This window comes from Rattus norvegicus, chromosome 8, assembly GCF_021556685.1.
Source record: "Rattus norvegicus strain SHRSP/BbbUtx chromosome 8, alternate assembly SHRSP_T2T, whole genome shotgun sequence".
Lineage (NCBI taxonomy): Eukaryota > Metazoa > Chordata > Mammalia > Rodentia > Muridae > Rattus > Rattus norvegicus.
Genome location: NC_141541.1, coordinates 22,962,037 through 22,988,506, shown reverse-complemented (window position 1 = coordinate 22,988,506; position 26,470 = coordinate 22,962,037). Strand labels below are relative to the sequence as shown.

Below are 26,470 nucleotides of genomic sequence, written 5' to 3'. Positions count from 1 at the left end.
GAAGATCTCAGAAGTTGGAAAGATCTCCCAAGATCATGGATTGGCCGTATTAATTTTGTAAAACTGCACATTTTCCCAAAGCAATCTACACATTCAAGGCAATCCCCATCAAAATTCTGCATAAAGCTAAAATGAGCAATTTGCAAATTCATTTGGAATAACAAAAGACAGAGGATTTTGAAAACTATCCTCAACAAGAAGATAACTTCTGAGTGGAAACATCATCCCTGACCTCAAGCTATATTACAGAGAAATGGTGTAAAAACTGAATGTAACCGGTAAAGAGACAGGTAGGTGTCCCGCACTATCGTCTTGCCAGCAAGAATACGCGGGGACACATGAATCCTTCTGTAGCCAAAATGTTTATTATTTCTTAAAGAGGGCCAGGGGCGCCGGCATGGCGCGGCTTATATACACCCTAGCGTGGTGCATTCACACCTGATTGGTCGCTTACCCATGATCTCATTAGGCACGCCTCGGAGTGGGCAAAGACCTGGCATGAAGGCACTCTTGCACATGCGCACACAGTTAACTTCCTGAAAGGAAGTCGGCTGGCGTGGTGGAGGCCAGTGCCATCTTGTAATGGCGAAAGCTATCCCGGCTTTCCACGTGGGGCGCAGTGGAAGCCAGCGCCATCTAGTGGTGGTGAATGTTATTGAGGCCCTCTAAACCTCCCCCTTATTGTTTTATTAATAAAAATAAATTATTGTCTAGGCTGGTCTAGGTCCCTGCAGTTACGTCCATCTGCTGTGGCTCCTGTCTTTGGTCGTTCCTCTATGTCACAGCCTTATCCGTCGAAGGGTAACCCTATCGCCACCGGGCCCCATGTCTGTGCATGAGGAAAGTTGCCCATCTCTGGATACTGCAGTGCTGTGTGACTGTAACTGTTAAATGACCTAGGGCGAACTCTATAAAAGAGGCCAGCCAGAAAATGAGTTAGTGGGGCAATCATGATCAACCTATCGCGTGCAATGAGGAAACCTCAGCGAAGTAGAAGGGCTGATCAAAGAATCATTGAGTCTCTCTCATCCCAGTGTAAGAGCAGAGAACTCAGATATCGACTAATTCTTGAGCATAGATAACCAAATTCTAGGAGAGGCCCCTTGTTCAATGGCCACAAGTGCTTGAGTGATAACAACCTTGTCATGTTTCTGTTGAGATCTGAGTTTGCAAACCAACCATAGCATAAACACTAATCCACAGTATAGGGCTGCACCAAACAGAGCCACCCCCGATAAGTAGTGGGCACCTCATCTGGTTCTCTTCAGCTGTTACCACCAAGGGCTGTAGTCAAGCCGCTGCTATAATAAAATTTAGAATTCCCAATTGTTAGCAACTACTCCAGAAAGTTCACCCACTGTGCTTGTCTAAAAATAGATTGGGGGAGGGTAACTCCAGACACTGTAGACACAATGGCTATAGCAGTAAATGGCTGCTACAATAGCAGCGAAAGTAACAAGGTCTTTCCCAGGACAGTTCAGGATCAGCCATTCTTCTCTGGAACAACCAGCAGGCCATGGAACCATGTCTGAGATCTGCATGACCAGGACAGAGTTCCCCAGTCCAGAGCAGCTTTATGCAGGTGGCATTCCTGTGAAGCTATAGACTGCAAGATGACAACACCAGTTAAGGCAGCAAGAATCACCAGGGGTATGAAGGGGCAGCAACGGCTGGAGTCCAGTCTTCTCCGGCAAGCAGCAGTGCACAGAGGGTCAGAGAGCAGGCCACAGTGTGACGGAACACATGCAGCAGTAGCACTGACTGCAGCAACGCCAAAATCTCTGTGATGACAAAAGATAAGGGGGAATCTTCCATCTTCCTCTCAGGGCAGAGGAATGACTCCAGGGACCCGAACCAGGAGAGCTGAATCTTTATGCAACCAGGATCAGCAAGTCTCACCAGCCATTCAGGCAGCTGGCACACTCTTGTAGCATCCTGTAGAAAAAACACAAACATTCCCTCTTCCCCATATAAAATATCTGGACAGGATCATGTCAATATGTGGATCTTTCTATTTCACCTAGGCAGAAGTATGCCTAGTTGTAGGGTGCCATAAACACTCAAGGGTTGCTTGGCATCCAAATTTTAAAATTGAAATAAAAGGAGCATTATTTAGCATACAGGGATAACTCCCCCTTTTATTTATTAAGATATAGTAAAGTTATTATTTATTAAGGTAAGTTCTCGAGGATTAAATTGAGGACACTGAGCACTTGTATTCATAAATTGACTTGTATACCAAATTATTGTCTCCAGCATTATTGTTTTGGATATATAAAGAATGAGATTTTTTGACTAATTGTTCCTATGTAAGGCCTATAATCTATCTGGTATCATGGCCCTCCCTTGTTAAGGAGTCCAGGCAATCCAGTTTGAGTTCTTAAATGGCCTATAAAGGAACAGTATTTAGTGCTCTTAACCACTAAGCCATCTCTCAAGCCCCTCACCAGCTTTATTTACCTAAACGTAAGCATTAATTAGAAATGTCAAAACCTGTAAATATTGTCCAGATTTAGTCGTACTAGAAATCCCTGAGCTGGCAGGGTGAGGCTGGGAATTGAAAGTAAGCAAATGGAGTCTTCCTCTTTTCATATTAACTCCATTACCATTTTCAAAGAGCTGGGTCTATGGTTTTGTTTGGTTGTCTGAGCCAGAGCACTGAAAGGACAGTGAGTTGTCAGACATTCACACTGAAATCACTCATTGATTTTATATAGAAAACCTGTCTCTAGTAAAGCATTAAGTAATTGAAATCAATTGTAAACCACAAGCCACACATTGGCTATCAGTATGTGAATTGAAAGCTTGATTTAAAAACAGTGGCTAAAGCACAGAATTTAATAATCTGTGTTGAAGCAACAGAAACTCAAGAGAATAAACAAGTGATCCAATCATACATGTAGCCTTTTCATTAGATGAACCACCTATAAATACAGTAAGCACATTTCCTATGGGTTGCATGTACAAATTTACAGTAAATACAAAGCATGTAAAGAGTAAAATTATCAATTTTGTCTGAAAAACTTGTATATGTAATAGGCCAAATATCAGTATTTTTTAATAACAAATTTAATTGTTGTTTGGGATAAGGTATGTTTTACCAGGTTTCTTTTTAAGATACTTCCATGACTCCAGCCTACAATTTTGTATTAACACAACTGAAGCTTTATCTCCAATGTGGATAAGAAAGACTTAAGTCCTCTGGTAAGGTGAGGTACTTAGCCAATTAACATATCCTTAGTAGCTTAAAATTAGTTTCAAATATTCTTTTTTGGAGTAGTGTAACAGCTACTCCCCAAATATTAAAGCTCATTTTGAGAGCAAAGGTTTGTAGTTAAAAATTTTCATATACACTGAAAGATTTAAAGTTCTAACTTCTTACATTGAAGAAGCAACAAAATTACATAATATAAGGCTATTAGCCATTCTTTTGTAAAATTATTAATGATATCACTTCATGGGCTCTCTAAAATTATAAGCAAGCTCATGAAATGAAAACTCACAATTGCTATGATGTAAACAAATTGCATAAAATCAATCCTCTAAATCTGCCTTGAAATGGCAGTTGGAGTAAACAAACTGGCTGTAATGCTCTCACAAGTTCTAAAATCTCATCAATCCTTTGTAAATCCTGTAACAATCTCTACCTGTTTGATTTTTCCTCAATTATAAATAAGTTTGAGTTAGTCAATGTAACACTGGCAATCCTTAATCACAATCTTTAAGTTCTCCTTGTACCACCAGAGCACAGCCACAATTTTGGAAAGTCACCTGAGTTCTGAGTACTGACTAGGCAGCTGTTCTTGGGGCAGTGGAATTAGCATCAAAATACAGATAACTTCAGGGCAAACCACAACTTTGGAAAGCAAAACTCAACCTCCAACAATCTAGTCTCCAGAATCTAGTCTCTAAAACACCGAGTCTATCCTTCATGTTACAAAGTTTGACTGCCAATTCCTACATATGAATGCATGATGGTGTAGTCTCCAGTACCTCAACAAAGAGACATTGTCCTAAATTCTTTTAGAAGCCTGGTTTCTAGAATAAGAATTCCATAAAAATATTAACTCAATTTAGACCTGTTTCCCTAGGTTGGCTCATGTCACATGTTGTCTAGAATGACTCCATTCAAATTACCATTTTTATGTCAACTCTCTGTTACTAATATTATACCTTTTTATCCATATCTAATAACTTAAAAGCCAATAGTACATAACCAAGGCGTGTAGAGCTTATTTATACATTTAAAACCAATGAGAAACAAAATTGAAGTGGCTACGCATATCTTTAATATTTAGACCAAGCACCATTTTTACCTTTCTAGCTACGATTTTAAGAGAAGCACCTTGTCACCTGTTGAGTCAAATAATCAGCTCATGCAGACGCTCATCCCCGGGCAGCTTCTCCAGCTGACCTAGACTCCTGGCTACAGATACAGGGCTCCAAGGACTGATTGAAACTGCTTTTTATTCATTTGTTCCTTTTTTGAAACGAGTTAAAACCAAATCAAGATATGAACGATTGGCAGATAAAGTTTTTACCATTTTCTCTTTTGAACATGAAACATAAAACATTTAAGCAACAAGAAACAAAAACCACAGACATAAATTGACATACATGGACAGCTTGGTGCACCAAGGACAGACAATAGACAAAGAGGGAAAAAACCAGATGGTGTCAGCAGAGAGGTAGGATTTCCCCTTTCCCACCACTTCCACGGTGACTATCCACTCGAGTGGAGTTGATATGGACGATGGATTGTCTCAATTCCTGGACTAGTCCATCAACATGTTGAAACCAAATTCCTGTAAGATACTGAGATATATTACGGGATATCTGAGCAGCACGACTGACATTCACAAATGGTATGGAAGTGAAACACAGTCTTGAATATTTTTACTCACAACCCAATTACATTAACTCCATCAAGCTGTGCATGGGCGTTGAGATGTCCTATTGTTTGATTCTCCTAAATAAATTTTCAGGCGGTCTACTCTATCAAATCTGATCAGTATGACTCTGTGAAACTCTTCTTCATAGCGAGCTGCCTCATCTTCTAAATCCTCTTCCTCAGAGGAGCCAAGCTCGTCTGTCTCTGAGCTATCAAGCTCTGAAGCCTTTAATTCCTTTACCAGATAAAGACTTCTCCTTTTCAAGACTTTTTTCTCCTTTCTCTGTTTCATTTCTCCTGGGGCGTTTTTTCCCCAATCTCTCGCTTCTGCAGATCTGAAGTCTTTGGAAAGGACTGTCTGCTTATATTTATGTTTTTTCCTTGAGCTCTTTAATTTTTTACCTCACTCTGTTTCTGACATGCAGTCTTGTACCTCCCCTAGTGCTCTCTGCCTTGCTATTACACCTGGGCGGGTCCCATACGACCTCTGACGCTGTCTGGCAGCAGCCAAAAATTCAAAAACCAATAGCGAAAGCATGAAGGCTGCTAAAACGATAACAAAAACTTCCGCCGCATCTTCTAGCAGGGGAGTGAATTGGAACAGATCAAGATTAAGCATATCTCTCAGAGCCTTACCCGCGTCCTGCAGCTTTTTGGATTCTCTCCGCGGACAGAGGACCTCTCTCTCTCTCTCTCTCTCGACGCCTGGCGATGGTGTGGCGTTTCTATCCCGGGTTCTCGGCACCAAATGTCCTGCGCTATCGTCTCAACAGCAAGAATACGCGGGGACACATGAATCCTTCTGTAGCCAAAATGTTTATTATTTCTTAAAGAGAGGGCCAGGGGCGCTGGCATGGTGCGGCTTATATACACCCTATATACATCCACACCTGATTGGTCGCTTACCCATGATCTCATTAGGCACTCCCCGGAGTGGGCAAAGACCTGGCACGAAGGCACTCTTGCACATGCGCACACAGTTAACTTCCTGAAAGGAACTCGGCTGGCACGGCGAAGGCTAGCGCCATCTTGTAATGGTGAAAGCTATCCCGGCTTTCCACGTGGGACGCAGTGGAAGACATCGCCATCTTGTGGTAGGTACATCAATGGAATAGAACTGAAGTCCCAGAAATAAACCCACACACCTATATAGTCATTACATCTTTGACAAAGCTCCCAAAACCACACAGTGGAAAAAGGTAACAAATGGTGCTGGTTCCACTGGAAGTCAGCATTTAAAAGAATGCAAAGGTATTTTATATTAATTGTGGCTATTATGAAGTGTGTCATTTTGCTAATTTCTTTCTCAGGCTCTTTTATCCTTTGAGTAGAGGAAGGCTACTGATTTGTTTGAGGTAATTTTGTATCTAGCCACTTTGCTGTAGTTGTTTATCAGGTTTAGGGGTTCTCCGTTGGAATGTTTGTGATCACTTATGTATAGTATCTTATCAAAAGCAAATGGTGTCATTTTGACTTCTTCCTTTCCAATTTGAATCCCTTTGACCTTTTGTTTGATTATTCTGGCTAGGACTTTCAGCACTATATTTAATACGTAGGGAGAGAGTAGGCAGTCTTGTCTAGGCCCTGGTTTTAGCGGGAGAGCTTCAAGTTACTCTCCATTTATTTGATGTTGGCTACTAGTTTGCTGTATATTGCTTTTAATATGTTAAGTTATGGACCTTGAATTCTTGATCTTTCCAAGACTTTTAACATGAACCGGTGTTAAATTTTGTCAAATTCTTTATCAGAATCTAATGAGATGGTCGTGTGAATTTTTTCTTTCAGTTTGTTTATATATAGGAGGTTACATTGATGAATTTCCACATATTGAACCATCCATACATCCCTGGGATAAAGCCTATTTTATCATGATGGATGATCATTTTTATGTTCTTGGTTTCAGTTTCTGAGAATTTTATTTCGTATTTGTGTCTAACTTCATTAGAGAAATTGGTTTGAAGTTGTTTTTATTTGTTGGGTCTATGTGTGGTTTATTTATAAGTGTAATTGTGGCTTCATAAAAGGAATTGGGTAGTAGTCCTTCTATTCATATTTTGTGGGATAGTTTATAGAATATTGATATTAAGTCCTCTATAAAAATCTTATAGAATTCTGAACTAAACCCATCTGGTCTTAGCCTATTCTTGGTTGGGATACTTTTTATGACTGCTTCTATTTCTTTGGGAGTTATTAGTCTGTTTAGTTGTTTTGGTTGTTTTATATGATCCTTTTTTAGATTTGGTACCTGAATACTATCTAAAATATTGTCCATTTCATCCAGATTTTCCAGTTTTGATGAGTATAGGCTTTGTAGTATGATCTGATGGTATTTTGTTTTGTTTTGTTTCAATTTCCTCAGTTTCTGTTGTTATGTCTCCCTCTTCATTTCTGATTTTGTTAATTTAGATACTGTCTCTGTGCCCTCTGCTTAGTCTGTGTAAGGGTTTATCCATCCTGTTGATTTTCTCAAAGTGCCAACTTTTATAGTAAGATCTGATGATTTTTTGAATTTCCTCTGAATCTGTAGTTATGTCTCCTTTTTCATTTCTGATTTTGTTAATTTGGACACACTCTCTGTGTTCTCTCGTTAGTCTGGCTAAGGGTCTATCTATCTTATTGGACTCCAGGGGACCAGCAGCTTGAGTGCCCCTATCTTCGTGTTCCCAGAGCCCTAAACAGTTTCCTCTTGGGCCAGAGATGTGGGCAAGGGTGGGCAGTACTGGCGGTCTCTCATGACATACAGTCTCAGGAGTGCCCAACTCTCTGGGTGATGAGCTCTCTCTCTCTCATTTGGTTTGGGAGTAGGGAGCTGTGGGCCAGGATCTGCGAGGTTGGGCTCCAGCTAGAAACCTGAAGTGTTCGGTCCCAGAGGAATGTTGTCTCTGTGCGTCCTGAGTCCACCAGCCAGGTCACTTGGAGCAGAAAAGTTGTTCTTACCTCTGGTCCCGGGCCTGAAGTCGCTCCTCAGGGGCTACGTTTCAGCTCTCCGTATAAGGTCTGTTCTTAAGTCTTATTTTATACCCACTGGGACTCAGCGGGAGAAAACTCCTTTTTGATTTTGCATTCTCTTGTTTAGGGATATGTGTTTATGCCCACTTTTTCTCTCTCTCTCTCAATATTGAAAATGATGTGACTTGTATATGTGCATACCTCAAGCTATACCCAAAGGGCTCTAAACTCTACTAGAGAAATATTGCTTATATATGTTCATATTTGCTACATTATATTGGTAAAATATTGAAATAAATTTAGATGACCCTCAACAGATGAAGTGATATAAAAATGCAGTATATTTATATCTTAGAATATCATTAAACTAAATTTTAACAATTCAAACATTATGTAATTATCAGGTAAACAGATTGATCAATTAAAACAAGTTATCCTTGGCAAGGTTATTCAAATTCAATATGACAAAGTAAATATGTTAGTATTTTCTTTTGTATGAAGGTTAATATTTGGCCTCCAATATGCATGCTACAATTCACGTAACCAGAGAGGTTAGATATAGAGTAAGGGACTGAGGTGAGTGGATAATCTTCTAAGGAATAGGAAATAAAATATGTAGTTATGGAAAAACATGTAATAAACAGGAAAATATGTATTGAACCAAGAAGAAGATGGAGGGACACTATAGCGAAGAAACAGGATGATTGACAGCTAAGAGTAAGGGCAATTTGAGGTACCACATGGAAACCTACAATAATTCAAACACTTTGAAATTTACACATATATTTAAGAAGTGTTAATGAAGTAATGAAGTAAAGAAGAAATGAAGGATAAAAATCCCAAATACATATTTCTAGCCACAAAATGAAATCTCCCATTCCAGGAATATGTTACACCTGCGTGATATACTGGTACAATACGGCAACATAGTAATATAATTACTCCACATGAAAGTAAACATGTTGCCAAACTCTCATCAGAGAAGCTATCTGCTTTAGTAGATGAATACGAATGTAGATCAATAATATAACATAGTGCTGAGGGTAGAAAACTTGTTACTAAGTAAGAAGTCTTCAAAAATCCCAACATACAGTGCTCATGGAGCTATGCATAATAGGAGACAGGAGTATTATACCAGAGGGGATGTATGTCAGCAAGAGAAAAACCTCTTTCTGACCAAACTCACCTGATACACATATGAATTCAAAGGGAATGTTGCAGCAAATATTTGAAATTTTCTAAAATTTATTTTGAACATATTGACCATGCCGTTCCTCTCATTACTACCAGCTCTACTTTCTTGTAACTATCCATATAACTTGGAAATTTCCCCCTATTCAGTTTTATTTTTTTAAGATTCTGTTTTCTCTATTTCAATCTTTTTTTTCTCCATCTGAATTAACGTAGTTATTTCTTATTTACACTTCAATTGTTATTCCCTTTCCCAGTTTCCCAGCAATATCCCCCTAATCCCTTCCCCTCCCCTTTTCTATGGGTGTTTCCCTTCCCATCCTCACCCCATTACCACCCTCCCCCCTACAATCACATTCACTGAGGGTTCAGTCTTGGCAGAACAAGGGCTTCCCCTTCAACTGGTGCTCTTACTAGGCTATTCATTGCTACCTATGGTGTTGGAGCCCAGGTTCAGTCCATGCATCATCTTTGGGTAATTGCTTAGTCCCTGGAAGCTCTGGTTGGCATTGTTGTTCATATGGGGTCTGAGCCCCTTCAAGCTCTTTCAGTCCTTTCTGTGATTCCTTCAACGGGGGTCCCGTTCTCAATTCAGTGGTTTGCTGATGGCATTTGCCTATGTATTTGCTGTGTTCTGGGTGTGTCTCTCAGGAGAGACCTACATCCAGTTCCTGTCAGCCTGCACTTCTTTGCTTCATCTATCTCATCTAGTTTGGTGCCTGTACATGTATGGGCCACATGTGGGGCAGTCTCTGAATGGGCGTTCCTTCAGCCTCTGTTCAAAATTTGGCCTCCCTATTCCCTGCCAAGGGTATTCTTGTTCCCCTTTTAAAAAAGGAGTGAAGCATTCACATTTTGATGATCCTTCTTGAGTTTCATGTGTTCTGTGCATCTAGGGTAATTCGAGCATTTGGGATAATATCTACTTATCAATGAGTGTATACCATGTGTGTTTTTCTGTGATTGGGTTACCTCACTCAGGATGATATTTTCCAGTTCCAACCATCTCCTATAAATTTCACAAAGTCATTGCTTTTGATAGCTGTGTAGTATGCCATTCTGTAAATGTGCCACATTTCTGCATCCATTCCTCTGCTGAATGGCACCTGGGTTCTTTCCAGCTTCTGGCTATTATAAATAAGGCTGCTATGAACATAGTGGAGCATGTGTCTTTGTTATATGTCAGAGCATCTTTTGGGTATATGCCCACGAGAGGTATAACTGGGTACCCAGGTAGTTAATGGTTTCCAGAATTGTTGTACCAGTCTACAATCCCACCAACAATGGAGGAGCATTCCTCTTTCTCCACAGCCTCGCTAGAATCTGCTGTCAAATGAGTTTTTGATTTTAGCCATTCAGACTGGTGTGAGGTAGAATCTCAGGCTTGTTTTGACTTTCATTTCCCTCATGACTTAAGTTGTTGAACATTTCTTTAAGCGTTTCTCAGCCATTCAGCATTCCTCAGTTGTGAATTTTTTGTTTGACCCTGAACCCCATTTTTTCATAGGCTTATTTGTCTCAATGCAGTCTAACTTCATGAGTTCTTTGCATATTTTGGATATAAGCCCTCTATCAGTTGTAGAATTGGTATAGATCTTTTCGCAATCTGTTGGTTGCCATTTTGTCCTTTGCCTTACAGAAGCTTTGCAGTTTTATGAGATCCTATTTGTTGATTCTTGATCTTAGCACATAAGACATTGGTGTTTTGTTGAGGAAATTTTCTCCAGTGCCCATGTGTTTGAGGTTCTTCCCCACTTTTTCTTTTATTAGTTTGAGTGTACCTGTTTTGATGTGGAGGTCCCTCATCCACTTGAACTAAAGCTTTGTACAGGGTGGTAAGAATGGATCGATCTGCATTCTTTTACATGCTGACTTCCAGTTGAACCAGCACCATTTGCTGAAACTGCTATCTCTTTTCCATTGGATTGTTTTGGCTCCTTTGTCAAAATTCAAGTGACCATAGGTGTTTGGGTTCATTTCTGGATCTTCAATTCTATTCCACTAGTCTATCTGTCTGTCCCTGTACCAATACCATGCAGTTTTTATCTCAATTGCTCTGTAATCCTGCTTGAGTTCAGGGATAGTGATTCCCCCAGAAGTCCTTTTATTGTGGAGGATAGTTTTAGGTATACTGAGTCTTTTGTTATTCCAGATCTATTTGCAAATTGTTCTGTCTCATTCTATGAAGAATTGGGTTGGAATTTTGATGGAGATTGCATTGAGTGTATAGATCGCTTTTGGTAAAATGGCCGTTTTTACTATATTAATCCTGCAGAGTGAACTTCGTTTTTCTCAAGTACTCTAAGGTAATGAGCCTACCTTTCCATGTTTTCAACCTTCCTAGAGCCACACCATTAACAACAACAAAAAAGGCTGATACTTTATTTCTCAGAAGTTTTAAAAAGTCAATAGTGTTCCAGAAGTGGTGGAATTATATCACCACTGTCTTCAACATATTGTCAGTGTTTTTGTTACTTTCTTTAAATAGGCCCATTTCTTAAATTTCATCATGTCGCAAAACATATAGGTAGAAATGGAATGATCACTTGAAAATACCATTCAGTTGTAGGCACTGGATATTCAAATAAATATAATACAGTCAGCAATCATAGAAAGGGGCAAATGTGCCAAGGTCACAACAACAGGCAAGGCAATATTGCCATTTCATAGCTTCTAAGTAAGAAATTAAAAGTCATTTTTTTTTCAGTGTAGTGAATCTTAGTATAGTATGATTCTCCAGGATAGGCTCCTTGCTCAGAAGTAGTCAAAAAATCTACATTTTCTACTATATGTATTGTTGTTGTTGTTATTGTTGTTGCTGTTGTTGTTGAGAGAGAAAGAGAGAGAGAGAGAGAGAGAGAGAGAGAGAGAGAGAGAGAGAGAGAGGTGGAGAAAGAGATAACAAAATACTGGTTGTGTAAGATTGTGGGTGGAAGGATATGAGAGGAGTCGGGGAAACAATAGAATGAATATGATTAAAATATATTTTTAAAATCCTTGATAATAAATGAAGCAATTTTTTAAAATAAAAATCAAAAATAGACTTTTATTAAGATTCCAAATAGTACACCATCCCAGTAAGATTTACTCTTACAAAGAAAGCAAGAAATAATATGATCTGAAGACAAAGTTGAAAAATAGAAACCTGTGCTATTAATCAAGGGGAACATAAATTTATTCTTAGTTATGGAGAACTGAATGTTGTGTAACAATTAAAAGTCAGCAAAAATGGGACTATCTTGAAAACCATCTGTTCCACAATTGAGCATATACCTAATCAAAGTAAATTCAATATATTGAAAATAAAATGTACATAATTTTGCTGTAATCGCAGCTTTATTGTTTAAAACCAAAATATATAATCAACATACCCAATAATGATTAATCACATGAATCATGGAATTCATGAAAATGAAGAAATTAACTAACTATGGAATGTTTACACTTTATGGGCCATTTCTAGCAAAAGTCCTATACCTCAGAGTTCAGCATGGGAGAGAGTGTGGAGTGATGTTAAGAGCAAGAGTTCTCTGTGATTCTGAGTCCAATTTGGATGTTAGAAACAGAACTCCAGGGATCTGAATGAAGAGCTAAGAATTGTAAATGTTATTTTTGTAAGGCAAATGAACAGTGCTACAAGACAGAAGAACTTGTAAGGGTGAGCAGGCTCAGATCCCCAGGAGTCTCAGAATTGTGAAAGGCAGGAATGGAGCCATATCCCTTGCAAACACCCCACCAAGTGAACCAAGGCAATAAGTAATGAGCATAAAAATGTGGAGTTCACTGTAATAATGAAGTATCTAGATAGGTCCTAAGTGCACAGCTACTGAGCTTCCCTTCCTGATCATTCATTGCCACAAAAGGTATTTATTTAGTTCCTGCTCCACCTGAGTTCCATATATTCATTCACATCTACAATGAAATGGAACAGTTTGGATTAGCAAAGATGATATCTTTTCAAAGTTTGTGGTTTGGGGAATGTCTTAGTCATAAAGAGACATGCATAAATCTCTCAGAAAAGGTTCTCTCTCCTAGCCTCTCAGTCCTCTCCAAGATCACCTGCAACCAAAATGAGTATTGCTCCCTGACCAGGGCTTGGCCTTCCCCTTCCTATCTGGTGCACAGATGTCCTAAAGAGAAGCACTGGGAGGACCCCTGTTCAAACACCCTGCATTGCCCAGCATGGAATGGGTATATCAAAGAATGGGATCCACAGCAACTGTTCCACAGCTGCTTGTTTCCCACATGAGAAAACATGGACTGAGGACTCCCATGCACATTGTGTTCAGCACTACAAGTGGCTTGGCAGTGGCCACTTGGCTGTTGTCTAGGCACTTCACCCATGATGAAGTCACACAGTCTAGCAATTTTAAATACATATGTATTTAGTAAATTACTATGTTGGATATATTTCTTTACCATAGATAATTCCCAATAATGAAACAGAAAAATCAAGATTCATTCTCTAGCTTGGTCTCAATACCTGAGCAGGATATTTCAATCCCCTCACCTAATCTTGCTAATTCCCAGACAATATCAAATAATACTTGCAATTAGGCCTTCCATGTTTCTCCTGAACTCCCAGGAACTCTCTCCTCCTTTATGTCATCTTGGCAGATCTTACATTACCTTCCTCTCTTCTCCTTCCCTTCACTGGTGAAAGTCATCCATATTCCCTATTCTGCCCAGTCATTGGGTGATCTACATTTATTGACAAGTCAGAAAATAATATATAAGAATGCTTTACTCAAACATGTGACTGATTATTGACTTAAGAATCACAATGTCATCTCCTCATGGAAAGTAATAGAACTCTATGAATAGAATTTCTAAACATATGGAATCAAAATATCTAACTCTTACTGCTGTTTCAGAATTCCTTCTCCTAGGACTGAAAAAGACCCAGAGTTGATGTCCCCTGATTTTTAGCCTGTTTCTCTCCAAGTTCTTGGTAACTATCTTGAAAAAGAAAAGAAAACACTGAAGGAAAGGCCATCCAGAGACTTCTCCACCTAGTGGTCCATCCCATCTACAGACACCCAACTCAGACACTATCACTGATGCCAAGAAGCACTTGATTACAGGATCAGATATAGTTGTCCCCTGAGGGGCTCTGTCAGAACGTCACCAATACAGATGTAAACACCCAGCCACACATTGGAGTAAGCTTGGGGATCCTAATGGAGAAGTTGGGGCAAGGAATGAAGAAGCTGAAAGGGTTTGAAACCTCATAGGAAGAACAACAATATCAACCAAACAGACCCCCCAAATGTCCCAAGGAATCACCGACCAATCAAATAGTACACATGGGGGAACTCATGGTTCCAGCTGCTTAAGTAGCAGAGGATTGCCTTATTAGGCGTCTGGGAGGGGATCTCCTTTGTCCAGTGGAGGTTTGATGACCCAGGGTAGGAGAATGCTAGGATGTTGAGGCAGCAGTGGGTGGGTGGATGGAGGAGCATATGCATAGAGGAAGGGGGAGAGGGAGAGAATATAGGGGGTTATGTAGGGAAAACTGGGAAGGGGAATAACTTTTGAAATGTCAATAAATAAAATAACCAATAAAAATTTAACCACAATAATAAAGAACATATCATTTTTGTAAAAGGCCCCTGAAATAAATAAAATAGCGCTGGCTCTACTTCTCTCTCTCTCTCTCTCTCTCTCTCTCTCTCTCTCTCTCTCTCTCTCTCTTTCTCTCTCAATTATTTTGTGAAGGTTTTTGATCTTTATCTACATTTTCAGTTTTGTGTGAAACCATTTCATCATAGGAAACCTAGAGAGAGTACATTTAAAACAAGTCCTCACTCCTTGAACTTTCATATACTTCCTCAACAATCTGGATGATAAGAAGGCTGATGTGTAGTCTATAGTCCCAAAGCATTGTAAAATTTTGTGTACCCAGTGTACAATATTTTGTCTTTATTTCATATGTTAACTACTGAAACTGAGTTTCTACAGCTGAAGAATGTCAGAATGCTATATAGACAAGTTTTATTTATTAAATTCCTGGTAGATTCAAATGGGAACAAAGCAAATGAATTTGTATACCAAACTGAACCTGAGATATATGCATCAGTATGAAAAATTCTTTGTCCCTTCCCTCTGTTCGTCTCCATGGTTTATTTGGACTATGGAATTGAACAGTATAAATATCAAAAGACATACAGTTCCAAGAATCTGTTCCCCCTCCTCCTCTTTTTGCTCTGGGTAGGGTTTTTGTACGTGTTGTGATTGCTTCTACATGCAAAAACGAAGAAGGAAATCCCTTAGAATGGCAAAAAATAAGTTGTATTAGAAGAGCCTGCAGCTCCCTTCTTTTATATACTCTCATAAGAGACAATTTGTATCTTTGATGAAGATACTTGTGTTTTCTACATAAACAAGATTTACAAAAGTATACAGACAATGTAAACTTTTCTGTAAAATTTGTATTTGTTGTATCTACAAAATTATTTTCTAATAAAGATTACTCCAGTTATGTATTACTCCTAAGGGTAAATAAATGTCAGGTAGTATTAGTTATGCAAACCCAAACACGCACACACACACACACACACAAACACACACACACACACACACACACACACACACACACACATCCATATAAAGAGACAGAGACAGAAGTGAGAAACGGAAAAATGTGATAGGGAAGGGACTAAATGCAAGCAAGAGACTCCAATAAATATATGTTTCTTTATATCCCCTCAGTTTAGGAATGACTGTAAAATTTGGAAAAATGTATACATTGTGAAATGATTAGTACCTTGCTCTTAGAAAATATATCCATCTGACGGTTCCTGGGCAAACACAGGTCACCTCATCCAATTGAATGTGTACTACTTCTAGTGACAGGATGGTTAGTCCCTGTCACTAGAAGATTGCCTTTTGACCTGTTTTTATAGGAGATTTGATATTTATTTTTCACATTTAGCTATTTTGGTGTGTGTTTATGTTATATAATGATGTGCTATGATTATCATGGGAATGGGAATATTTAGGATGACACAAGGACTCCAACAATTATATTTACATAAATACAGAGGAAATTATATGTCAGATTGTTTTCATTTCCACCAGGATTATCTAAGTTCTTTTGACAGGCAAAACTTTCTTCTATTGCTAATAAACACCTGAATGATTGCTTTCCCCTTCCACAGTTGATCTAGAAAAGTTAAGAAAGCACACCTACATAGATAATCAAGGAAAAAAATTTGGGCAAATTTAGGCTGTATCTGTAAAGTAATTTGGAAGAATTTTTGTTATTAAGCATTCAATGCAGTTCAAAGGGTAAAGTACTTTTCATGCATGCATGGGGACCCAAGTTTGAACTTTAAAAACAATACTTTTAAAACATCAAGAATTTTGGTGTGTGCTTATGATCTCAGAAGTGAGGGGGTAGAGACAGTAGATCACTGTAACACTGTAACATGTTGGCCACACATTCTTCACTACCACTCTCAAAAAAAAAAATAAAGGTGCAAAGTGACTAAGGACTAAGGAACAGTATGCAAGTAGGTTCTCTTACCTACTCCTGAATGCAGGTGCATGGACATGTGAACTCACAGCCCATATCTATACCTGAACACAAATATTTGCACACACAAAATTAAATCATTGTTTTAAAATTGCCAATTTTATATTCAGAAGCATGTGCAATGATGGTCAAATAATTTTTCAGGTAATTTAAGGAATGAAATTATATTATCAAGTAAAGTGATTGGGCATGTTTGTCATAACATTTCCTTTTGCATCCATGAGACAGATATGATGAACTACCACACTTGTATTTTGAATTTTTCTACAGGTAATTTTGAAGCATAAAACTGTTGTAGGAAATTAAGTTATAGGCTTTCTACGATACATTCACTTTTAACTTCAGTTTTGCTTGATAGCACAAGGTAATACATTCACAAGGTATGACATTCAGTAGTTTTTTCTTGGTATAGTAACCAGTAGAAGGAAAATGTGAAACATAATTTTCTCATTCTTTTGTTTTTTCTTCTCTTCTTTTTTATTGAAAATAGAAGAATCTATGAATTGTTTAGTAGATTTAATAAATTTCAATAAACCAAAGTTATCCCTCCTACAAATTTAGATTTAATAAATTTCAAGTAACTTCAAATAAGAGGGATCAAATCCCTCTTTCTTTACTCTTTAGAAAAGAGCTGGTCTCAGAAATCTGACAGCAAAGCAGGACAAAAAATTACAATGAGCACTCATATCTGGCTTGTCAAGGAAATCCAAGAGGAGAAAAGTAGTCCCAAGAGCAGGCAAAAAATTAAGAAAACAACATATCCCACTATTAAAATTCCCCCATAAACACAAAGCTAAGGTCCAGATTATACACTGAGGACCTAGTTAGAACCAGGCAAGCTACATGATGGCTACATGGTGAGTCTGTGAGTCACATGAGCCCTGCTTAGTTGATTCAATTAGTCATGTTCTCATGGTGTTTCTTACAATCTTTACTCATATTCTCCCATAGGTTTCTTCAGTCTCTGAAAGGAGAGATCCAATGGAAACATCTAATTAAGACTCTCTTTCGGAATAATGTCTCTCAGCACGTCTCTGAATTTGCTCCCATATGCTGATAGTGGAGTCCTCTCAGATGGTGGCTGAAAGAGATACCAATCTATGAGTACAGCAGAGTATCAATAGGAATCATTGTCATTTAAATGTTTTTGTTTATTTTTGTTCCCTGTGATGCTCAGTTCTAAACTTTGTCTCTTGGCTATCCTCTCCAGTTCCTAACCATCAAGGCTGTATAGGGCACAGACTTCTTATGACTTAGATCTCAAGTTACACCAAATTGTTGCTGGTCACTCCCACAAATTCTCTAGCAAGCATTACCTCAGCATATCTTTCACACAAAACAAAATGAAAATTGAGGGGTTTATTCCTGAGTTGATGTCCTTGTTTCTCTTTTCATAGCCTACAGAATAACTTTTGAACCAATGAGAGTAAAATATAGAGGTGAAGGCTCCCATGCAGCTGAGAGTTCAGTTCTCTACCTGACCTTTGTGGATGTTGTCCTTGGAAGGAGTCTTTACTGTCAGTTTTTACATAGCAATTTTCTGTTATAGTATAAGTCTGTGTTATTTGGGGAATCTTAAAAGGACATCCTTGACCAACCCTTTGACAAAATGTAACCCTGATCCATCACTAAAAGTCTATGTGAGCTATAAAATATGACAAGTTCAAACTTGGTATTCTTAAATTCTAAGAGTTCTTACTAGGGTCACCCTCACAGATTCCATGAAGTTTTCAATTCACAAGTTTTTTACACTACACTACACTACCCTCAAATATATCCTAATTCCAGCCATTACTGCACACTCTCTCTTTATCCAATGTAGATCTCTCAGTCAGGCATATTGTTGCAGGACTTAACTCCTAGCCCTCAGAAGGTAGAGATAGACAGATCTCTGAATTTGAAGCCAGTCTGATCTACCGAGCAAGTTCCAGGACAACTAGGGATACACAGAAAATCATTGTCTAGAAAAATAGACAAAATAAAAATAAACAACCAATATAATCTACTCCTCTAAAATGACTGTAAAAAGAACCTGAAATAATTGCATAATGTTAAAAGTAGGAGTATAATGAAAACATCATTTTCATCCAAAAAGTAACAGAACTCATAAGAGAAGATTGAAATGGTTGGGAGCATCTCAATGCTAGATTTACTACAAAATGCTTATGAAAATGCCCATTTGTTATATAAGAAGGATTTGTTTACAGTACTTAGGCTAAAAAGTTCATGTTAGGTACATTTTAAAACACAGACCTCTGATTTTTATCAAAAGACCTTATCAGAAAGGCAACATAAGTATTTTTTTTTCATTTATTCAAAATCAACATTTATTACTATGGCAAATTTACAGGAACAATAACTTTCATTATATTTTCAAAGTTCTTTTTTCTGAATAATTGATGTAAAAAGTAAAACCTATGAAGCAAAAGTTATTTTTGAATTTTGTCTTCTGGTATAAACAGGTAATCCCTCACTACAACTTTTCATTTTAAGACTTTTCCTACTTAAGTACCTCTTCACCATTCTGGAGAACTTATTAATTTTCCAGACTGTCATCTCTAAATTGCAACTTCACATATCAATGGACTTCTTTATACTGGACTGCCCTTCACTGACAACATCATAAGCACAATAATTCCCCCACCATGCTAATGTGCAAGAGTTCAAAACAATACTTTCAATTCATTCAATGGTTACCTCAATTAGTCCTTCATTGTCTTGAATTTTATGGGCTAGAAAATTGCCTCCTTACAGCCATGATCTGGGACCACTACGTGTCTAACTGTCATCCACTGAGGCCTAGTCATTAGGATCCTTTGCCTCTGTGTCCTCATAATTTTATTCTCCCTTCTTATTAGCATAGTGCATGCCCTACTACATAGTGTGTCAGTGTTGTAAGTTGTCTTTCTGTGAAAATTAGAAAATCTCATATTTTTTGTGAATTTGCACAGATTATCAAACTTGCTGCTTTAGCTTAGTTCAGCAATATCATGTGTATATACATAAAGGGTGTCAAAATTTATTATGTACAAATTTCTCAAATACTTCCTTCTATATTTAAATTATATCTTCTATCTTGAGGATCTCATCAACAGGGGAAAAGTATGAATCATTTGTTACATATGAGTCTCAACTCCTAGTGAATAAACTTGTTAATGCTCTCACATCATTAAAAAGATGGTATTATTAAATCCTCCAATATTGAAACCTGCTATCTACAGCTTGATGAAGGGGAACATAAAGAATGTCTTATGATATAAAATACATCCTGACTTCAGTTTCTCATCTCTCTGACTTCCAGTACCCTACCCATTCCCAACAACAACCACTGCTCCCTCTCTTCTTTTCCAGAACAAGTCCTCCTCTGTTTCTTTAAATACAAGACTTCTAGGCATATCACAAAACAAGATATAAAACTAGGCATAACCCCTCATATCAGGGTTGGGCAAGGTAATCAAGTAGGAGGAAAGGCCCTAAGAACATGTAAAGGAGTCTGAAACACTCCTCTTCCCAGTTTTACTGTTCCCACAAATGGAGAAAACTAGGAAATAACTAACAACTAACAATAACTAATATACATGCAAGGATCTAATGAAGACTCATGGAGGCTCTGATTTTTGCTTCAGTATATATAAGTCCCTATGAGTCCTATTCAATCAATTCTATGGAACTTGTTTTTCTTGTGTCCTTGACCCTCGGTCTTTAACAATTATTCCTCTCTCTTTCTCTTCTACAGAATTCTCTGAACTCTGAAGGGAGGTATCTAATGGAAAATTTCAATTTAGTCTTTCTTTTCCTAATGTTTTCTTGTGAGTGTCTGTATCTGTTGTCGTCAGTTGATGGAGGTAGCCTCTCTGATTATAAGTAATATTTAATATTACTTCATTTTTTTAATTGATTTAACACTTAATAATAATTCTTTGGTTTGCGGGCAAACATCCCCCTCCCCCTCCCCTTCCTTATGGGTGTTCCCCTCCCAACCCTCCCCCCATTGCCGCCCTCCCTCCAACAGTCTAGTTCACTGGGGGTTCGGTCTTAGCAGGACCCAGGGCTTCCCCTTCCACTGGTGCTGTTACTAGGATATTCATTGCTACCTATGAGGTCAGAGTCCAGGGTCCGTCCATGTATGGTCTTTAGGTAGTGGCTTAGTCCCTGGAAGGTCTGGTTGCTTGGCATTGTTGTTCATATGGGGTCTCCAGCCCCTTCAAGCTCTTCCAGTTCTTTCTCTGATTCCTTTAACGTGGGTTCTACTCTCAGTTCAGTGGTTTGCTGCTGGCATTCACCTCTGTATTTGCTGTATTCTGGCTGTGTCTCTCAGGAGCGATCTACATCCGGCTCCTGTCGGTCTGCACTTCTTTGCTTCATCCATCTTGTGAATTGGGTGGTTGTAGATGTATGGGCCACATGTGGTGCAGGCTCTGAATGGGAGTTCCTTCAGTCTCTGTTTTAATCTTTGCCTCTCTCTTCCCTGCCAAGGGTATTCTTGTTCCCCTTTTAGAGAAGGAGTGAAGCATTCACATTTTGATCATCTGTCTTGAGTTTCATTTGTTCTAGGCATCTAGGGTAATTCAAGCATTTGGGCTAATAGCCACTTATCAATGAGTGCATACCATGTATGTCTTTCTGTGATTGGGTTAGCACACTCAGGATGATATTTTCCAGTTCCAACCATTTGCCTACGAATTTCATAAAGCCGTTGTTTTTGATAGCTGAGTAATATTCCATTGTGTAGATGTACCACATTTTCTGTGTCCATTCCTCTGTTGAAGGGCATCTGGGTTCTTTCCAGCTTCTGGCTATTATAAATAAGGCTGCGATGAACATAGTGGAGCACGTGTCTTTTTTATATGTTGGGGCATCTTTTGGGTATATCCCCAAGAGAGGTATAGCTGGATCCTCAGGCAGTTCAATGTCCAATTTTCTGAGGAACCTCTAGACTGATTTCCAGAATGGTTGTACCAGTCTGCAATCCCACCAACAATGGAGGAGTGTTCCTTTTTCTCTGCATCCTCGCCAGCATCTGCTGTCACCTGAGTTTTTGATCTTAGCCATTCTCACTGGTGTGAGGTGAAATCTCAGGGTTGTTTTGATTTGCATTTCCCTTATAACTAAAGATGTTGAACATTTCTTTAGGTGTTTCTCAGCCATTCGGCATTCCTCAGCTGTGAATTCTTTGTTTAGTTCTGAACCCCATTTTTTAATAGGGTTATTTGTTTCCCTGCAGTCTAACTTCTTGAGTTCTTTGTATATTTTGGATATAAGGCCTCTATCTGTTGTAGGATTGGTAAAGATCTTTTCCCAATCTGTTGGTTGCCGATTTGTCCTAACCACAGTGTCCTTTGCCTTACAGAAGCTTTGCAGTTTTATGAGGTCCCATTTGTCGATTCCTGATCTTAGAGCATAAGCCATTGGTGTTTTGTTCAGGAATTTTTTTCCAGTGCCCATGTGTGTGAGGAGCTGTCCGAAGAGCTGTCCTCACAGATGTGAGGAGCTGTCTGAGGAGCTGTCCTCACATATGTGAGGAGCTGTCCTCACAAACTCCATTACAAGATGGCACCGGCATCCAGCAGAACGCACCTAGTAAAAAGGGCAATACGCAGGCACCTGGTAACTTCCCTACTCAAAGGGACACGTACGTTTTGGTACGTCATCTGGAATAATTGGCAGCGACCAGTCAGAGAGTGACACGTCCTAGGCGAGGATAGTTTCCTATATAAGGGACGGTTATTCCTCACTCGGCGTCTCCGCATTGTAAGCTTATGCTCTCCCTCTCAAGAGGCATTAAAGCTTTTCTGCAGTAGGATCCTGTGTGTGCCGCGTCGTTCCTGCTGGCGAGATGTAGCGCGGGACATCTGGTGCCAAAAACCCGGGAAAGATCTCGCCATCGTCAGCACCTTCGGAGATCCCTTGGCGACAAGGAGGATTCAGAACTGCAGGTAGATACGTTTGGAGAGGCAGCCCTCTCTTGGTCTTTGGTTTGGGGTTGTCACCGCCTTGGGAAGGATTTGTTGAGGCTATAGCATTTGTCCTGGGAGCCACCCTACTCTTTATGTTCTGTTTTCACCGTTTTCGCTGTTAAAAGGATGATCACAGCAGCTGAAGGCGCGTCTCAGTCTCTCATATATAAGTGAGCTTCGCGCAGCTCCCTTTTACCTTCGATTTTGACTGTTGAGGATCAAGGACGCGATAAGGCCGACGTAGATAAGCGGCACCGTCCAGGGAAGCACGTGTAAGACTCCCGTAAATAAGAGAGCAGCGTGTCCGTCTCTACCCTTTCACCTCACGCCTTGTCAGACGGAGGTAGATAAGCCGCCGGCGTTCCTGGCCCATCATGGGATCCTCACAGTCTGTGGTCACGGCCTTGGAAACAGTGTTAAAGCAGAGGAACATCAAAATTGGAGGAGGAACACTTAAAAACTTTGTGAAGGAGGTGGAGAGGGTGGTGCCTTGGTTTGCCTGTTCAGGCTCGTTTACAATTGCCTCATGGAACAAACTTGGAAAAGACCTTGACAGAAAATTGGCGGAAGAGGATCTGTGCCTAGGGAAAACGTGTAAGGCAGCAGTAGTAGAAGGACAGGCCACTCTCGTGGTAGTCCGGGAAAGTCTGTCAGAAACCGAACGTAGTGAGAGGTTGGGCGCGCGCAAGAAAAAGACGTCCTAAGAAAGAAAAAGGGCCCTCCCGGTAAGTCCGCAGACAAGGGAGCGTTGAAATTTTCAGATTCCAGCACTTCCTCCTCTACACATAAACCAGGAGGGGGAGCCAGCCTATACCCTGTGAAAGAGCTAGAAGCGCTGAACCTCGACAGTTCTGAAAGCTCTGAAAATAAAACCTTAGACTCAGAGGAGGAGGCCGAGCTAGTGCTGATAGTATTCATGAAACCGCCGGTATAATTAAACCCACTAGTAAGGTGGCAGATATTTTCCGAAAAATCCAAATTATCCTATTAAATAGAAGATTCCCTGTATACATTACTCATATACGGGCCCATTCTGGACTCCCTGGCCCAATGAGTTCAGAGAATGATTTGGCTGACAAAGCCACAAAAATGATAGCTGTGGCCCTGGCCTCTCCTTTAGAGGCCGCTAAAGCCTTTCATGGCAATTTCCATGTCACCTCAGAAACTTTACGCCGCCGCTTCTCTATAACTAGAAAAGAGGCACATGATATAGTCACCCAATGCCAACAGTGCTGCCAGTTCCTCCTAGTTCCTCACATCAGGGTCAACCCGAGAGGAATACAACCATTGCAAATCTGGGAAATGGATGTTACTCATAGTTCTACTTTTGGAAAATTACAGTATGTGCATGTATCTATAGACACATGTTCTGGCATTCTACATGCCACCCCACTTACAGGAGAAAAAAACAACACATGTCATTCAGCACTGCCTTGAAGCATGGAGTGCTTGGGGAAAGCCAAAATGTGTAAAAACTGACAATGGCCCCGCCTACACATCACAAAAATTCTGTCAGTTTTGTGCTCAGATGCAGGTTACCCACCTGACGGGCCTGCCCTACAACCCTCAAGGACAGGGAATCATAGAGCGTGCTCATCGGACGCTCAAATCATATTTAATAAAACAAAGAAGGGGAATTATGATAGAACTCCCCCCAACACCCCGAGTGGCCACTACTCTGGCCCTTTTTACCTTAAATTTTTTAAATCTTGATGAAGCTGGACAAACAGCGGCTGAGTGACATTGCTCAGAGCCCAAGAGGACAAAAGAATTAGTCAAATGGAAGGATGTATTAACAAATGAATGGAAAGGCCCAGATCCTGTTTTAATAAGATCCAGGGGAGCTGTCTGTGTTTTTCCACAGGACAATGAAAATCCCATATGGATCCCAGGACGACTTACTCGGAGCATCACAGCAAGTGATCAAGAAGGGACTGGGACTCCTGCACCTCCTCACTCTTCTTCCATGGATGCCAGCAATGGTGCAGGGCGAGCTACGATGGGGAATAATGTCAACCTTTCCACTCCCGATGCCGGTGATGTACCACTAACAGGGATTTAGGGTTGGCCTATTTACCTAAGGATCCACAGGTTGAACGAGTAAAAGAAAATAGGACTATTCCCCTTAAGGGCAGCCTTTGTTTTGGCATATTCAACAAAACATCTTTTGATCTCCCTTGCATTATGTTATATAATCAATCTTCTGCTTGGTTAAGGGAGGCCACATGGGGAACTGCTGAGGAGGACATTGTGGCTAACGCCACAGTTCTCTATGGTGGTGGCCTTACATTGCGTTAATGGTAGCTGCACTGATCTTACGCCCATGGCGATGCTACTTGGAGGAAAGGGCGAAAAGGGACGGTTGTCATTTTCCTGGATGGGGAACTTCAAACCTGCTGCCTCTGTCGGGACAGCTACTCATATAAAATATCGCAGTAGTTACCCGCATGCCTCGCTTTATCCCGATCCCTGTTGATACCCCGGGAACCATGACCTTATTTAGAGGAAAAAGAGATTTTGGTATTTCTGCAATTATTGCTGGCATTATTGCTACGACAGCAGTCGCTGCCTCGGTTACTGCCTCGCCAATGGCCTTGTCAAATTCAGTACAGACAACCCAAACTATCAATGATTTATCGGCCACTATCTCTGTGGCTCGGGACAGACAGGCCTCGGCCAATACTCAGACATAGGGAGGCCTTATGCTTGTCAACCAACATATAGATCTGGTCCGAGAGCAATTAGACATTCTATGGCAACTGGCCCAGCTTGGCTGTGAGCAGAAACTCCCAGGCCTTTGTGTCACCTCCATATAATATGACAAATTTACCCGAGCTGCTAATCTGTCTAAGAGTCTTTCACAGCATCTGTTACAGAATTGGACCTTGGAGTTTGAACAGACACTTCGGGAGCTGAGAGCGACCATCATTCAAGTAAATTCTGCACGACTGGACCTGTCTTTGACGGAGGGATTGTCGTCCTGGATCACCTCAGCAGTCTCTTATTTCAAGGAATGGGTGGGAGTGGGACTTTTTGGAGTGATCCTCTGCTGTGGATTAGTGTTACTCCTCTGGTTGCTTTGAAAATTGAGATCTCAAACAAGAAAGGACAAAGTAGTGATCGACCAGGCGCTTGTAGCCCTTGAACAAGGAGCGTCAGCCGATATCTGGTTGACCATGCTCAAGCAACAGGTCGCCGGCAGGACAGCTCTTGCACTCCTAGAACCTCGGTTCATTGCACAGGATTAGAGTGTCCGGCATGAGCAGCCCATGAGGGGTGACGAGCTTAGCATCGCACAGGGAAGTTCTACCAAATACGCTCCCTGGAAGGCATGTCATATTACATGAGGGTTTCTGCCCCAGTTTTCCCTCCCTCGAAAAATGGCAGTGCGACGGGTCGGGAGTGCCCTGTGGCCCAACAACAGATTAGGGTATCTCTCTTGTACAGGTTCGCCAACTTTGTACGAGGATATGACCTCTGTCTTCGCCCTCCTATATCTGGGTGTCCTGTTTGGTTAAAAAAACAGAAAAGGGGGAGATGTGAGGAGCTGTCCGAGGAGCTGTCCTCACAGATGTGAGGAGCTGTCTGAGGAGCTGTCCTCACAGATGTGAGGAGCTGTCCGAGGAGCTGTCCTCACATATGTGAGGAGCTGTCCTCACAAACTCCATTACAAGATGGCACCGGCATCCAGCAGAACGCACCTAGTAAAAAGGGCAATACGCAGGCGCCTGGTAACTTCCCTACTCAAAGGGACACGTACGTTTTGGTACGTCATCTGGCATAATTGGCAGCGACCTGTCAGAGAGTGACACGTCCTAGGCGAGGATAGTTTCCTATATAAGGGACGGTTATTCCTCACTCGGCGTCTCCGCATTGTAAGCTTATGCTCTCCCTCTCAAGACGCATTAAAGCTTTTCTGCAGTAGGATCCTGTGTGTGCCGCGTC

At 40.3% G+C, this 26,470-nt stretch overlaps 2 protein-coding genes and 2 pseudogenes across 4 annotated transcripts in view; 3 read left to right on the top strand and 1 right to left on the bottom strand.

Annotated features, from left to right (window-relative positions):
* The window catches only part of LOC148003969 (uncharacterized), a 108,466-nt gene extending 102,683 nt beyond the window's left edge, over positions 1-5,783 (bottom strand). Inside the window, exons 1-2 of one of the 2 annotated variants that reach the window (XM_087564010.1) lie at positions 5,528-5,781; positions 344-1,935 (exon numbers count right to left, since the gene is read on the bottom strand). In XM_087564010.1, coding sequence (XP_087420136.1) covers positions 1,642-1,935; positions 5,528-5,746 — 513 coding nt within the window. In that variant the 5' untranslated portion in view covers positions 5,747-5,781 and the 3' untranslated portion in view covers positions 344-1,641. Of the gene's footprint in view, positions 1-343; positions 1,936-5,527 lie in introns of those variants that run through there. The other variant, XR_015627075.1, reaches the window with a different exon arrangement.
* Positions 5,784-5,846: 63 nt separating this feature from the next.
* Positions 5,847-26,450, top strand: LOC148003968 (uncharacterized). Of its 2 annotated transcripts, none has more exons than XR_015627074.1 (3): positions 5,847-5,985; positions 22,367-22,504; positions 24,390-26,450. XR_015627074.1 is itself a non-coding variant. In XM_087564009.1 (3 exons), exons 1-3 carry the CDS (start codon positions 6,135-6,137, stop codon positions 24,574-24,576), a joined length of 333 nt encoding a protein of 110 aa, XP_087420135.1. In that variant the 5' UTR covers positions 6,000-6,134; the 3' UTR covers positions 24,577-25,649. The 2 variants fall into 2 exon arrangements, 1 of the variants encoding a protein (XP_087420135.1); XM_087564009.1 differs by lacking the exon at positions 5,847-5,985 and adding an exon at positions 6,000-6,142 and having other exon boundaries at positions 24,390-25,649.
* Positions 13,869-13,994, top strand: Olr1134-ps (olfactory receptor pseudogene 1134; annotated as a pseudogene).
* Positions 18,976-19,830, top strand: Olr1133-ps (olfactory receptor pseudogene 1133; annotated as a pseudogene).
* Positions 26,451-26,470: the final 20 nt, after the last annotated feature.